The 14,883-nt window shown below is 36.7% G+C and overlaps 1 protein-coding gene and 1 long non-coding RNA gene across 5 annotated transcripts in view; one reads left to right on the top strand and one right to left on the bottom strand.

Annotated features, from left to right (window-relative positions):
* The window catches only part of UGP2 (UDP-glucose pyrophosphorylase 2), a 55,976-nt gene that overhangs the window by 17,173 nt on the left and 23,920 nt on the right, over positions 1-14,883 (top strand). For all 4 annotated transcript variants that reach the window (XM_036890453.2, XM_036890451.2, XM_036890450.2 and 1 more), the window contains exons 2-3: positions 4,454-4,581; positions 5,415-5,522. In XM_036890453.2, the coding sequence (XP_036746348.2) occupies positions 4,468-4,581; positions 5,415-5,522 (222 nt within the window). In that variant the 5' untranslated portion in view covers positions 4,454-4,467. The remainder of the gene's footprint in view (positions 1-4,453; positions 4,582-5,414; positions 5,523-14,883) is intronic.
* On the bottom strand, positions 807-3,654 carry LOC130682584 (uncharacterized). The gene is made up of 2 exons (XR_008995831.1): positions 3,338-3,654; positions 807-1,008 (listed from the first exon to the last, which is right to left on the bottom strand). It is a non-coding gene; the product is annotated as an uncharacterized LOC130682584 (long non-coding RNA).

Below are 14,883 nucleotides of genomic sequence, written 5' to 3'. Positions count from 1 at the left end.
ACCAATTCAACCATTGTGGAAAGGAATATGGAGGTTCCTCAAAAAACTAAAAATAGAAATATCATTTGACCCAGGAATTTCACTCCTAGGAATTTACCCTAAGAATGCAGCAGCCCAGTTTGAAAAAGACATATGCATTCCTATGTTTATTGCAGCACTATTTACAATAGCCAAGTAATGGAAGCAACCTAAGTGTCCATCAGTAGATGAATGGATAAAGAAGAAGTGGTACATATACACAATGGAATATTATTCAGCCATAAGAAGAAAACAAATCCTACCATTTGCAACAACATGGATGGAGCTAGAGGGTATTATGCTCAGTGAAATAAGCCAGGTGGAGAAAGACAAGTATCAAATGATTTCACTCATCTGTGGAGTATAACAACAAAGAAAAAACTGAAGGAACAAAACAATAGCAGACTCACAGAACCCAAGAATGGAATAACAGTTACCAAAGGGAAAGGAATTGGGGAGGATGGGTGGGAAGGAAGGGATAAGGGGGAAAACGGGGCATTATGATAAGCACACGTAATGTAGTGGGTGTGGGGACACGGGGAAGGCAGTGTATACAGAGAAGACAAGTAATGATTTTTTAGCATCTTACTACACTGATTGACAGTGACTGTAATGGGGTATGTCAGGGGGGGACTTGATAATAGCAGGAGTCTAGTAACCATAATGTTCAAGTAATTGTACATTAACGATATCAAAATAAAAATCAAATTAAATTAAAAAAAAAGAAAAGCACAGTTAGAAAATGACTGTTTTAGGATTAAATTGTGTGGTATAACCAAATTTCTTTGTGTTTTTTTTTTGCTCTTAGATTTTAATGTGATGGGGAAGCGTGTGTAAAAAGATTTTTGAAGAGCTATGTTAAATATCTCAATTGTTAGTATTTTTAGATATTTGGAAGGGGGCAGAGGCTGTCTGTGTTAAGCAAATTGCCTCAGGAGTTACATAATTTACTAATTTCTGCTCTTGAGAAAGTATGTTAAAAATACTGTGCTGGGTGGTAACCTCCAATGAGTTCTACACAAGAGTATAAAGGGCATATAAAAGTGTAGGCCAAGGGTCTGTTTGGGTTTATACAGAGGATCAAAGCCTAATTGGGCTACCCTGAAAATGAACTAAGATACGATATGAAAAAGAACTTCCAACATCAGCACTCTCTGGAAGACTCATGCCAGAAGATGATCATCAAAAAACCCCAACAAAGATCCACGCACTGCTACAGCTGTAGATGCACTCATCCCACCAGTTCCTGGACTTGCCATGGGAATAAGGAAGGAGGTATCTAAGCTGGCCTGTGCATACAGTAAAACAACAAATTTGACTGGATCTATACTGTTGGAACTCAATCAAGAATTAGGAGAAGTGCAAATTGTAGCTCTCCAAAATCCTACAACTACAGACTATTTACTGTTAAAAGAACATAAGGGATGTGAACATTCCCCAGGAATGGGTTGTTTTAATTTGTCTGATTTCTCTCAGACTGTTCAAGTTCAGTTGGACAATATCCACCATATCATAGATAAGTTTTCACAAATGCCTAAAGTGCCTAAATGGTTTTCTTGGTTTCACTGGAGATGGCTGGTAATTACAGGTATGCTTTGGTTATGTAACTATACTCCTATTATGTTAATGTGTGTGCGCAATTTAAGTAGTATTAAAACCTATACATGCTGAAGTTACTCTACAAGAAGATATGTCAAAGAAATAATCTTCCCATGTTTTCTGCCGCCTGCTACTTCTATAGCTTTTCTTCTTCCTAATTACAACCCTTAAATAGAATTCGTGCCTCATATCAAATTTACTGAGTATCATAATTCTTCCAAGTGGTAAAGATACCTCAAGACAAATGCTGGGCATAGAAGCTACAGGGTATAAATATGCAAAGAAACAAAAAGCTAACCATTTCAAACAATAAGGCTTCTCTCTCACTTACCAACTTAACATTTCCCTGTATGGCCCCGGAAGATGACTGGTTAGCCAGAGACGGGTAAGATTCCTCAAGGGAGGAACAACCTAAGACAGGCACAGTCACAGGGGGGCCATCAGGTGAGAAATTGGGGATCAACAGAGGTGAGGCATAGAACCTCACCTCCCCTGTTCTGAGAGAAATCTTCTGCATACGTGGATGTTTTATTGCCCTTGTCTAGCTTGGATTAACACATAGTCTACAGGCACACACCTGATCATCTACATTTGCTCTCACAGCACTAAACTATGTTTTCTACCTTTATCTTGTATCTACCTACCACTTCAGCATTTTATTAAAAATAATAATAATAAAGAGAGAAATGTGGTATCCACATATAAATCAAGTATAAAAATCAAATGAGTATTCATATTTGAACTGACTGTTTATAGTTCATAATGCATGAGCAAAACCGAAGGTTTCTTTGATAGCTGCCCTTGTACTGTTCACCATGTAAGAACTTATTCACTATGTAAGAATTTGTTCTCCATGTAAGAACTTGTTTGTTATGCCTCAGAAGATAGGAGACTGACGAAAATTAGGCTTGGGGTGGATTAATGATTGTGCATTGAGCATTGACTCCCCTATACAGAATTTTATTGTTGTTAACAACCATTTGATCAATAAATATGAGAGATGCCCTCACAAAAAAAAAAAAAACAGTACACACTTCCAATGGTAAAATAATAAGTAACCGGGATGTAATGAATATAGTCAAGATATTATAACAGCTTGGTATGGTGATAGCCGGTACCTAGAATTGTCATGTATATAAATGTTGAATCACTATGTTGTACACCTGAAACTAATGTAATGTAATACTGTGTGTCAACTACCCTTCAATAAAAAATAATTATCTACAAAAAAAAAAGAAAATAAAATATAATTCTAGAAATTATGAAATGTATAAATTTGCCAATCCATAGAATGTAGTGTAAGAGACAACCCATAGTTATTTACTTCTTAGTTTTTAACTAGAAATAAAGAACTCTAATAAGGAATTCTTATCAATGTATGTAATTAAAACTACTTAGAAATAAGAACAATGAAAGGAAACAACTGTGTATTAAAAGTAGGTAAGGAAAGTAAAATGACTGTTCCAGAATGAGAAAAGGGACAAAAATTGGACAAAATATAAACAGATGTAAAAAACATTGTAGAAGATTCATAGAAAAGAACTCTTGGGAAAGGAATCTTACATGTGGCCAAGCTCACTACGGTTGGGATGGATTTATTTATATTTTAAATGGTTTTTAATATCAAAAGTACATGAGCAAAATTAGAAGTTGGTTGTCTCTCTGTTAAAAGGACATTTTCTTTAATTATTAGTCTGCTCTTGATAAAAAAAAAAAATACTGTGTTGGCTTTCGTTCTGTGAGTTTCCTCCTGCACAGATAACAAATGAAAAAAATGTGTGGTTTGTGGGGGAGTATTTTTAGTTTTATTAAAATGTATTTTTGCTAAGTTAACCAAGATTTGTAGAACTAATAAGTTATTAAACAAAATGTTTGAACATAAGCCTCAAAAATATATTTATAGAATAAGATTGATTAGGTATTTGAGGATAAAGAGTGTGTAAGCAGTAATCTAATTGTCCCTTATTTTATACGAAGTAGACATGATAAGTACTGTCTAAGTATGTGAAACAGCCTGTGTTGGCATATTTCTCCCAAGGTACTTGGGCCTGGGATATTTTCTTTTTCTGTATTTTTCTGTTTGTTTTCGTCTAACAGGCATTTCTGTCACCTTTTAGTGAGGTCTGTCTGTCATAGGGTCACCCAGCTCTGCCCCAAAGCCCTGAGAGTCTTGTCTGACACCAATGAGCCCTGAAAGTCTGGGCTGAAATTGGGGACTAGAAGCAGGGAGGCAGCTTTGTGCCCTTCTCCTTTTAAAGTGAATTTCTGATGCCATAGAAATAGAGACACATTGGAATTGCCAGTATCCCTCAAAGGGTTCTTTGGTAAGAAACACGAAACTGGAGTAGATCTCCTTCTAAAATAGAAAGCATCCCTTAAATTTTTCATCTGGCTTGGAGGAGGGAGGGGTCTTTTGCTTCTTTGAAATTGCCAGCCCCCTTCAGTTCTCTTATGAGGCAGTTCAGAGGGACATGTTCCATAAAACATACCCAGATTAACATTATTCTAGTTGCTCTCATTTTTCTCTAGCTTTGATGGCTTGGTGTAGTAGAGTTGGAACTGTGTGCTCCAGTGAAGATGGATCCATATACTTCCATCTGCTCCGTCTTCCCAAAAGTGTTTAATTAGTTTTTCAGATACACTAGTAAATAAAATAGATGTACTGAAGAGTCAGGTTTGAGCCCATATGATTATATAGTCCTAGCTGCTTGACACCACCGACATCCTGCAAGAGCCCTTCATTTACCGTAACACTAAAAAGAAATCGGTTGTAACTTACCAGCCATGGAATGGCTGTCTGATTTTTCAGTTGGTGGTTTTATATTTTTGTTTTAAGATCTTAGCAAAGCCATGTCTCAAGATGGTGCTTCTCAATTCCAAGAAGTCATTCGACAAGAGCTAGAACTATCTGTGAAGAAGGAACTGGAAAAAATACTCACCACAGCGCCATGCCATGAGTTTGAGGTAAGGGCCCCGCAGTGCTTTCTGCTTTCGTCTACGTGCTGAGCTGCTATTGCTGTTGCTGATCATCTAGCCTCAAGTAAGCACAAGATGTAATGACATTACAAAAATTTAGGATTGCTTAACAATTAAGGATTTTCAACATTTGCTCATTGTAAAACCTTTGTCTTTTTTTTCTTTTTAATTCTAGGAAGTTTCTAAAGTCTTAAAGAATTAGAACAAACTTTTATTTGTTCTGTGTTCTAATATCTATATTCTAATGCCACTGATAACCAATGTTTGGTTAGAACTCCAAAAAGTTAGTTTATCAAGCATATATCCTGCATACTTTTTCCCAAGAGCCATTTCTAATAGAACCCCACTACTTTGTCAGCTACCATGGAGGTTTCCCAGAATAGGAAGGTGTTCACTTTTCTACTTGTAAATCAGTAGAACATCCTTTTCAATTTCAAATTTCAATTTGTACTTACTGTTTGAGATTACCTATGTTTTGTTCTTTTCCTTTTGGTGAGGATCAATTTTTACTTAAGAGATGTAGAGAAAGATATTAGTCAATAAATGTAGAAAGTCATTTGGAATTTCCATGGACCAAATGGTGTCCAGATTACATAATACAGGTGGGACATGGGGAGGATTATTTTCTTGTATTCCTTTAAACACGGTTCATATTAGCTATTCTTCCTCTTCAGTTTTAAATTGGATTATAAAAAACCATCTACTCTGTGATCCAATGGTATAAGATTACATTGAGAAGTATTTTAAATGTATAATGTATATTTGTATTTATTAAATATGAAGCATTGTGCTAGTTGTAACAATGACATCTGTTTTCATAGCACACCCAAAAAGACCTTGATGGATTTCGGAAGCTATTTCACAGATTTTTGCAAGAAAAGGGACCTTCTGTGGATTGGGGAAAAATCCAGAGACCTCCAGAAGATTCGGTAAGTTCTAGGTAAAATGTAGGAAAATTTGGTAATTTAGGACATCGCTTTAACTTTGGGGGTGGGGTACCATGGGGGACCTATAAAAACCATCACAGACCCAGACAGGAATTGCTCTCCTTTCTATGTCCCCTCATGCTAAAATTACAGATAGCTGTTTTTTACTTCCCTTCTGTTAGACCCATTTTTCCAGTTGCACAGAGGACTCAGGAAAGTCTGCTCTCCCTATAACACTACCTCATAACTTAACATCATAGGTAAGAGGCAGTTCTTTTGAAAGTACCAAACACACAGTAAGAGCTTCATTTATGTCCTTTTCTTCCTTCTCTCTCCCAAACCATGTGATTTCTTACTGCCTGTAGGGTCATGTACAGACATGACGCTAAGTCAGCTACTTAAAGCTGTCCCAGAGCTTTCAAGCCGTCTTTATAGCCACGTTCCCCCGACCTGCCACACGAACCAGGGCAGCACTGCCTGCACACATGGTGTACTCCCCCACTTCCAGCCTACTGTGTCTTGTTTCCTTGGAATGCTCTGGTCTCTTCACCTGTCAAAATACTGCTCATTCTTTGAGGCTCAGTCCAAATGCCTTTCACCTCTGTCACTGGCCCCTAGCAGAAAGCTGCTAACATCAGAGGTCAAATCCTAGCTCTGCTTCTGAAAAATTTTGTGCAAAATGAGGTGAATACCAAGTGCTTTATGTACTTCATAGGTTTGTTATGAGGCTTTATTAAGAAACATGTGGAAACAAGTTAAACCAAGAAGGATTTTTCAGATGTTAGTGGTTATTTCTACCATCATGTGGCACTTAGCTGGCCTAATTAGTAATAGTTGTTTGTATGCATGTATTGTCTTCATACTAGACCTTGAGGCCAGGGGACCTTGTGTCCTGAGCTAATGTTTGTTCAGTGGATAATCTAAGTGAAATCATTGTTTAAGGAATAGGTTTTGTTACTGTATTGACCTTCCTTCCCTTTCCCATCATCAATTTTGACCTCTGCTGCTTGTAGCACTTTTTACTGCAGGTAGAGAGACTTACTAGTGTAGAATAATTGTATGTGAATAGTTTATCTTTAAGGAATCTGTAATCTTAGATAATCTAATTTTGGTTTGAAAATAAGGTTGTTTAGAGCAGGGATTTGGCAAAAGTTGAAAGCTGCTCCACTGCGTTAGTAAAGTTTTACTGGAACATAACTGTATACGTTCATTTATATACCATCTATGATAGCTTAAGCTAATGGAGTCCCTCATATTTTTTTTCCTAATGAAAAAATAGCATAGTTCCTAGTTAGGAGTACTTCTATTCCCATATGTGGAAATGCCTTTCTGTTCTTAAAAACTTTTTAAAATTATAAATTACATGCTTATTGGAAAAGGAAAATAAGCTAAAAAATAAAGCACTTGCATTCACTTAATCATTCACCTTAAGGAGTCTCTCATTTTTGATGTTGAAGTAAGATTCCTCTTGCCTGTAATGCTTGCCAATTACTGTGTTTGTGTTTCTTAGGGTCTATTGTGGTCTTTGCTTTTCTTGAAATGAACTGTAACTTATCTTTCTGCTTTTAAGTGGTAGAATTAATAATACTTTCTTCTGAAAAGGAGTAATAAGAGTTCTTTGGGATATGTAAATAGTTTTAAGAAGAAACCAGCAGATTCAGTCAGAATTTTTTAAATGTTTGGGTAGAGGCCTAAAATTATAATAAATTTAGGCATGTAAATATTTATAAATACAATTTTTGTCTAGAAATTTATTTCTATATGAAGTAACCTCATTTTTCTAATTAATGCTGGACTTGGCTTTAAAGGTTTGGTTTTATTCTTAATTCTTATTTGTATTTTTTCTCCTACACAGACTTAACTTCTCTGGTAATAGAGCCTACCTTAAGGGAAGGCACACAGATTTGTTACTTTCAGTATATTTTAAGGTTCAGGGGTCTGCTTTGCCAGTGGAGAAATCTGCCTTTGTGTGTTTTGAGAAAAGATTTTGATACATAGAAGGGTTCTTGGAGTGAGGATTGGATGGTGGGGAAGGAAGGGAAGGAGGGATCAGAACCACCTAGGATTTTTGCAATTCGGTACTACCATCCCCAACAAGGTCCTGACAAAAAATCCTTTCCAGGAGGCTATGGGGAGCCATAGTTACTAATAGAAATGCAGAGTTGATACAGGAAAAAAAAAAAAAAAATAGAAAGTAGAAATCTGGATGTAAAATGACTTTGTGAAGTTCTTTTTCTGTTTATGTAAATGTAAGTCTTCATTAAAAATGTCTTTATTTTGAAGCCTCAGTTTTGAGCATCTTTTTAAAAAAAATGTGCTTAATAATCCCCTACACACTTAATGCAGACGGTTTTGGAATGTGGAGGCAAAAAAAAATTTTGCTCCTTTTAACTATGTCCTGAGCTTCTGGAGGGCAGAAGTGTGCCCTGTATGTTAACAGGTTTTGTGAACAGTTCTGAGAATGTAAATCATGGGTTAATGTTTGTTTACCTTGCTTCCCCTACACCCTTCCAACTCCCTCCCTCCCACCTCCAGACAGGTTTTCTCTCTCTGGTCATAGAGAGTATATAGAGATTGATTTTCCTTTCAAAAATGTAACTTTCTTTAGTGAACATAAGTTGTTTTTTAAATGCAGGCCATACCTTACTCTCCTAACCAAAAAGAAAATATAATATGGGAAAACATTCCTTTAGAGTGACATTTATCATGTCAGCCTTGCATCAGAGTTGTGCACATAAATATCGTCATAACAGAGAATCTATATTTTTGTATAGGAGTTGGCAAACTACCAGAGTTAGACACCTTGTTTATATTATAAAGTTAATCAAAACACAACCGCACTTACTCATTTACCAATTGTCTATAACTGCTGTCATGCTATAATGGCAGAGTTGAATAGCTGTGATCAAGACCATATGGCCTACAAAACCTAAAATATTTTCTTTTTGGTCCTTTATGAAAATTTTGCTGACCCCATTTTTGTATATTTATTTTCAGAAGATCTTTAGTAGTTTCCTTGTTGTCTTTGGAAAACTGACTTCAAATGTCTTTTTCAATTCAGATGATCATTTTCTATCTAAAAAATACTTATTCATAAATAATGGATTGAAGGATATGCTTATAAATTTTGTGAAGTTTTACGTATTCTTACCTACTGTGTTGACTACTACTTCATTTTAGCTCTCTCAGTGAGCATATATGTGTTCTTTAAAAAGCTTTTTGAGTCCATCTTTTATTGGATTATGGCTAAGAAGAATCCAGTTTATGAAGTGATATGGATAATGCTTTGCCTCAGTTTTGTGAATGTTAACCAAATGGATATTATAGTCAAGATTGTCTTCATATTTAGCTACATAAATAAAAGAAAGTTTTAATAAAGTATTAAACTGTCTGTTTCAGACTAGAGCAAAGAAGCATGAGTTAGCAGGTAGTTTCCTAGAGAGGCTGTGAGTGTCTTGTTCTTGGCCAAGCTTAAAGTTTGAGCTTCTGTGGGGTGGGTGGAAAGGGATGGGAAGTAGATAAGAGAAGTGAGAAGATAGAGACTTTGTAGAAGGTACTGGGCTGACAGGTTCTTTTGAGCTCTGACTTCAAATCTGTTAACCATCTGCCTGGCATTTAATTCTGCTCATAATAATGTATATTCAAGTTGATGTGAAAAATGTTCTCTAAAGAAGGCTTTTTCACTTAGGTAGGAACACAGGTCTCTGGTTGATTTATGACTGTAATTGTTAAAGTTCTCAAAGGGGTGAGGGTGAATTTTCGAATGTGAGGTGGTAGAAAGGGTTAACTCCTTTATTGTTGTCATTTGATAGAGGCAGAGAACTGGCATGAAGAATATCATACCAGTGTGATACTTAGCTTCAACAGATTATTTGGTTTTGCTCCATCTTCTAAATGAAAACTTTTTTTACTCTTAGTCTATCAGTACAAAAACATTAAAATGTGTAAGTTCAAATGATAAGGCATCCTGAGAAAGTTACAGTGTATGTGTGCAGAGTAAAAATACATAGGTTTTTGTTTTTTGGGGAAAGATGAATCCTAGTATATTGTGCAGCTAATACTTGCACATCTTTTTTGAAAGACTTATTAGAAGCAATTTGGCCAAGGATCTGACATGATGCAACAACAGGATAATTTGCCTTGAGCATGGTGAAGATATCGCAGCTGCAGTCAACTAATGGTAAAGCCATTAGACACTTGTTTTGTGTGTGTGCAAGGATAAAATGGGATCTTAAATGGAAAAGTATTCCACAGAAAGAAAATAGTGGTATTTAAGGAAATGGCCCTGAGAACAGGCTGGATACCAGAGTCTCATCTTCCTTGACATAAAATCCTTTGGTAACATGTAGAATTACTAATCTAAGCAAATATACTAATACTGATTTAGCAAACCCCATATTGCCAAAGCTCTAATTCCCTACTTTTTGATTCCACAATGAAATGAGCAGTCTTTAATTTTCCCCAGAATTGCCTCCTTTCACTTGCCTTTTACAGAGGACATATATTAAGGAGGCTGACCACAGACCTATAATTTTTAATTCCATTCTGGTTGCTTATTTATTATTTCACTTTAGAAATAGTAATGGTAAATATGTGGCCACTTTAATGTCAGTTTCATGATTGCCTTTGAGAGACTCCAGGTAATAATGTTAGACCAGGGTCTCTAACTGCTTCCTTTGTATCTAGAGTAGGAGACAGTCCAGTCCCACAGAATCAAGCTCCAGAAGAAAATCATACTATGAGTACAGGTGGTACTACCACTCTTGGAGCATCATCACTCCCCGCTTGCCAGCGCCCACCTCTGCAGAGATTCTTCCTGGACCTTGGCTCATGTGTTGCAAGACCTAATACAGATCATTTTAGTATTACACTCTCAGTGTGTCTTTTATGTAGACATTTTATGTCTTTCAGTCAGATGAGAAAAATAGATCTGTGAGATTCTCCTATCCTACATCTTCATCTGTGTTATAACTGAGGGAATTTCCATTATCTTTGCTTAATATAAGATAGCCCTTAACCTATAAGATTGATACTGGGGGAGTTTTTATATAAAACAAGATGGGTGTTTTATATAATCCTCTATTCATTTCTGCTCTGTTTGTAATTTCTTGGGGATATTTTACTAACTCCTTTTCCTTATTCTAGATCAGATATGGCAGCAGACTTTCTGCTTGTCCCATTGTATAGAGAAGACTGGGATGTTTATACCATGCATCTCAACCTGGGAAGCCTCTGCAGGGACTGTAGGCCCTTCAAGGATTTCTTGAAATTATAGGCGAAATTATATATGTGCATTTTTTTTCAGGGTTGATTCCCAGGCTTCTTCTTAGATTCTTGAAGGGGTTCATGACCTATAAAGGTTAAGAACTACTGTCTTGGAATCTTATTCAAGAAATATTTATTGGATGCTCTTCTCTACCAGGCAGTAACTGATTGCTGGGGCTACAAAAATAAGTTTTGGTTCCTCTTCAGCATTTTGGCCTTGAGTTTGTGGAGGAACTGGATCCAGAAACTGCTAAAAACAGGACAGTGCCTGAGATGGTCCGTCAGGTGCTGCCAGCACCTCTCTCACTGGCATGGGGGGCAGGGCTCAGGAAAGACTTCCTGGTGTTAAGGTAGATCCCTGGAATAATCTTGGGATAGGTGGGAGGGAAATCAAAGAGAAAAAATTCCAAGAATAGTAGGAGTCTAGCGGTAAAAGGCTTATAGCATGCAGCTTATTCTTTGGTTGTGGAGCATATGGTGGATATGTCTGTTGCTTCCTGTCTAAAGCCAGAAGAAAGGCTCTGAGAGAGCCAGATGCTGAGTCTTTCTGCTGCCATTGCAGCTCCTGATGGCTGGCTGTGCGGGTTACACTCCAGACATGTCAGAGACTACAGTGACCATTTACGAGAGACACTAATGGTGGAAGACTGAAACAGAATTTAAAAGCCATGCTTCATCAGTGTAACTCAGATAGTTTGTTTAGATTTTGTAACATGTAACGCATCACCCAAATAGTTGGGTAAAAGATGCTTATTGTTTTGTGTTTTGTTTTGTTTTTTTAAATTGTGATAAACCTTGTAAGGTTAATGAACATTTTTGCTGTTAATGGCTTTTTTTTTAATGTCAGGCTTATTGAGGTATAATTTACATACAGCCTTTTTAGTGTACAGTTTTATGAGTTTGGGCAAATGCATACAGTCATGTAATGATCATCATAATCAAGATATAGAATTTTCCCTTCCTCCCCAACAGTGCCCTTTTGCTACTTTAAAATACGCTGCTTCTTAAAACCTTACCGGGCTCTGGTCTGGACTTTACCTCTTCCCTTAAAAACACAAGCTGAGAAAATATGTAACTTTCTAAAATACTGCCTTTTTCTTCATTCAGACTTCACCAAAGGAAGAGGTTGGCCTCCTTCCACCCTTAGTTTTATGTGCTCAGGACTTTGTCTTAGCCTTTGTCCACCACCCACCCACATCTACCCTTTGATCTTCCTTAGAACTTCTTTTTTATAGCATGTGGCCTTTCTCCCTTCACCACCTTCATTTCTCCTGGGCTGCTTCACGAAAGTGAATTGTATAATTAAACCTACAACATACTTTACATTGCTTTAATCACTGGCTATTTAATAACCTCAGAGTTTAAAGCTGGTGTACATCATAAACAAGATGATGTTTTATTTATTGATGTTCAGTTTTATTTTTTAGGAAATTTAGGATTACCATAGTTACTTTGAAGCATCCTTTGTCCACAGTTAGACTAACAGGAGGATTGGTTTATAGGGAAGAAGCAAGTTTGATTGTAGAGAAGAGCAGACGCAGGCATATGAGCTGATGGGCCTTTGGACCCCCTATCTCTTCTGTTAGAACTCTGTACCCATTTCTTGGGTCATCTACCACTGTCTTTTCTAATCCATGATAAAGTGGGAAGTTCTTTGAAACTATCCCCTTAGTTAATAAGGATGTTGGCCAAATGCCCCATAAGGCTGACTAATTTTATGACTTCAGCTGACTTCTATAAAAAGATGATGAATATATACCTGTTCATAGCATTTGGTTTATAAAAAAAAAATCTGTATATATTACTTTTGCCTTTTGCAGTTAAAAAAAAAGCCCAATCTTTGAACTTCCTAGAATTTAGAATTACTATAAAAAATTCTAGATTACAGTAAGGTTTAGGGAGCAGTTGGCACCTTTTCTTTATAGTTACCTCCTACTTTGTAGGGAGGGCCATTTACCAGCGGTAACCACACTGTTTTTTTATGTTTCTTGTTTTTGTCATTTGGGTTTTCTGCCAGTTTTTTTGTCATCTCTTCTCTAGTTTAACTAGGTTTAAAGTACACAGTTGTAATGGGAGTATTATAATTATATCTCTCCAGCAGTTTGGAAGTTGCTACAGTTTTTAACAGGAAGCTGTATGTATGGGACTTTGAGAGGCAAAAATATCAAGAGTAAGAAACAAAATGCTGTACATAGGTAAACACATGAGAATTGAATAAATGACAAGCAACTAACAGTATGTGTTTTTAAATAAATTTCTAACTTTAGAATAGTTTGATTTATAGAAAAGTTGCAAAGATACACTGGTTTTAACTAGAAACATGATTTTTAAACTTCCTGCTGAGTCAAAAGAAGCACAAAATAATTGCTGAAAGTGCTGACAGAATTTTTCTTCCCAGCTCAAAATGGAAAACAAATAAAAGATATCTGAGAAGAAACATGGAAATGCCAAGGGATACCTATGACTAAACTAAGTATGGAAAAAAGGTGGAAGTAAGCCATTAAACAAAGATTTCTATTTATAGATGGACTTGTTTAACATAAGTGTCTTCTTTGTACATAGTCCTAAAGTCCGCAGGAGATGAGAAAGTTTTGTCACTTCAAAAGAGCATGAAAAAAACACCATTCGAAAGTTTTGTTTTTTAATGAAACAAAGCTTTAAGTATTCATTTTTAAAAATCCATTACAAAGCTCTATTCTACAGTTAACACTTATTATCAATGTCGGGGTGCTTATGTGTCAGATGTACTGAACCCTTTATGTTGGTGATCTCATTTAATATTTACAACAGACCTGGAAGATAGGCACTATTGCTTATTTTACGAAAGAGGAAAACAGGTTCAGAGTAAGAAACTTAAGAGGAAGAGCCCTGATAAGAACGAGGTTGTCAGGATCCAACAACCTGGTTCTTTGGTATCCTTTAGTAACAATAATGGAGCTCTTCAAGGAGTACAGCCCTATGTTTATCTCTAGTGCATAGAACGTGGTGTACTTCATGTGCTTATCAACAACAGTAATACTAGCAACAACAGCGAATGTTTATTCAGCACTAACGTGCCAAGCATTGTCATCATTCAGCTCTTTACGTGTATCTCCTCAAGCAACTCTGGGAGCTTGGAGGACTGAAACTGAAAGGGATTGAGTTGTCCACACAAGTTGACTTAGCTAGTGAGTAAGTGGCAGAACCAGAATAGGCCCACATCTGCCTGAGCCCAGACTAGTATTATGGTAGTTACAGAGCCATCGCCAGTTGCCATTAATGATTGAAAGGAACTTGAAAGTCTTTAAAGCATGGCTGCCCCATCTTGAGTAGAACTGTTGAGTATGCTCCACTCCTTTCCCCAGAGCTTAAAATACCCTCACTAATTTTGAAAGTTCTTCCAGCAACATATTTACAAACACTTACTGAAAAGCTACTGTGTGATGAACATTTGTCTGTGCACTGAGATCCAAGTGAACAAGATGGACAAGGGTCTGACACTCTTGGAGCTTCATTCTAGTGGGAGAGAGAAAACATAAATGTGTAAGCAAGTAAGATAATTTTAAAGACTAATTTCCCATTGCTTCTCTCCTGGCCCAAGCTTACCCTCAGTGGTCATGTACTCCCAGCAGTCTTTGTCTGGTTTACCTGTAAGTCACTCTGTGAAGCTATGAAGATCTCCTTTATTCACTACTTTTATCACAAATTTATGAAATACCCAGTTTTAATTATTGCGAGTGCAAAAATAAAGACAGTCAATGCTCTAAAAGAGCTTGTTACTACTTTGTACAGTGCTTCGCAGTCTTTTCCATGTAATGACATAGAAAGAAAATGAATGGGGTAATTAAAGAGGCTGTTGCTGTGGGAGGGGGGGCTCTTGCGGTTTCAGGCTCTGCCCAGCTGCCTTGAAGGCCAAGGAAGTCAATGACATGGGCATGCAGTAGCAAATCAGTTTTGAATTTTTGGTTTAGTGGGAAGAATCTGCACAAAGATACGTTTATAGAACATTGGGATAACGGCTATTGGAGTAGTTCTGGAGACACTTCACTAACGTGACCAACTAGAGAAATTAGCTGGTATTCTCCATTTTCTTAGAATGCTTGGGTCTGCTCTTTATTAT

This window comes from Manis pentadactyla, chromosome 2 (assembly GCF_030020395.1).
Source record: "Manis pentadactyla isolate mManPen7 chromosome 2, mManPen7.hap1, whole genome shotgun sequence".
In the NCBI taxonomy this organism is placed as follows: Eukaryota; Metazoa; Chordata; class Mammalia; order Pholidota; family Manidae; genus Manis; species Manis pentadactyla.
Note: the sequence above shows the minus strand (reverse complement) of the source record. Positions and strands in the feature narration are given on the sequence as shown.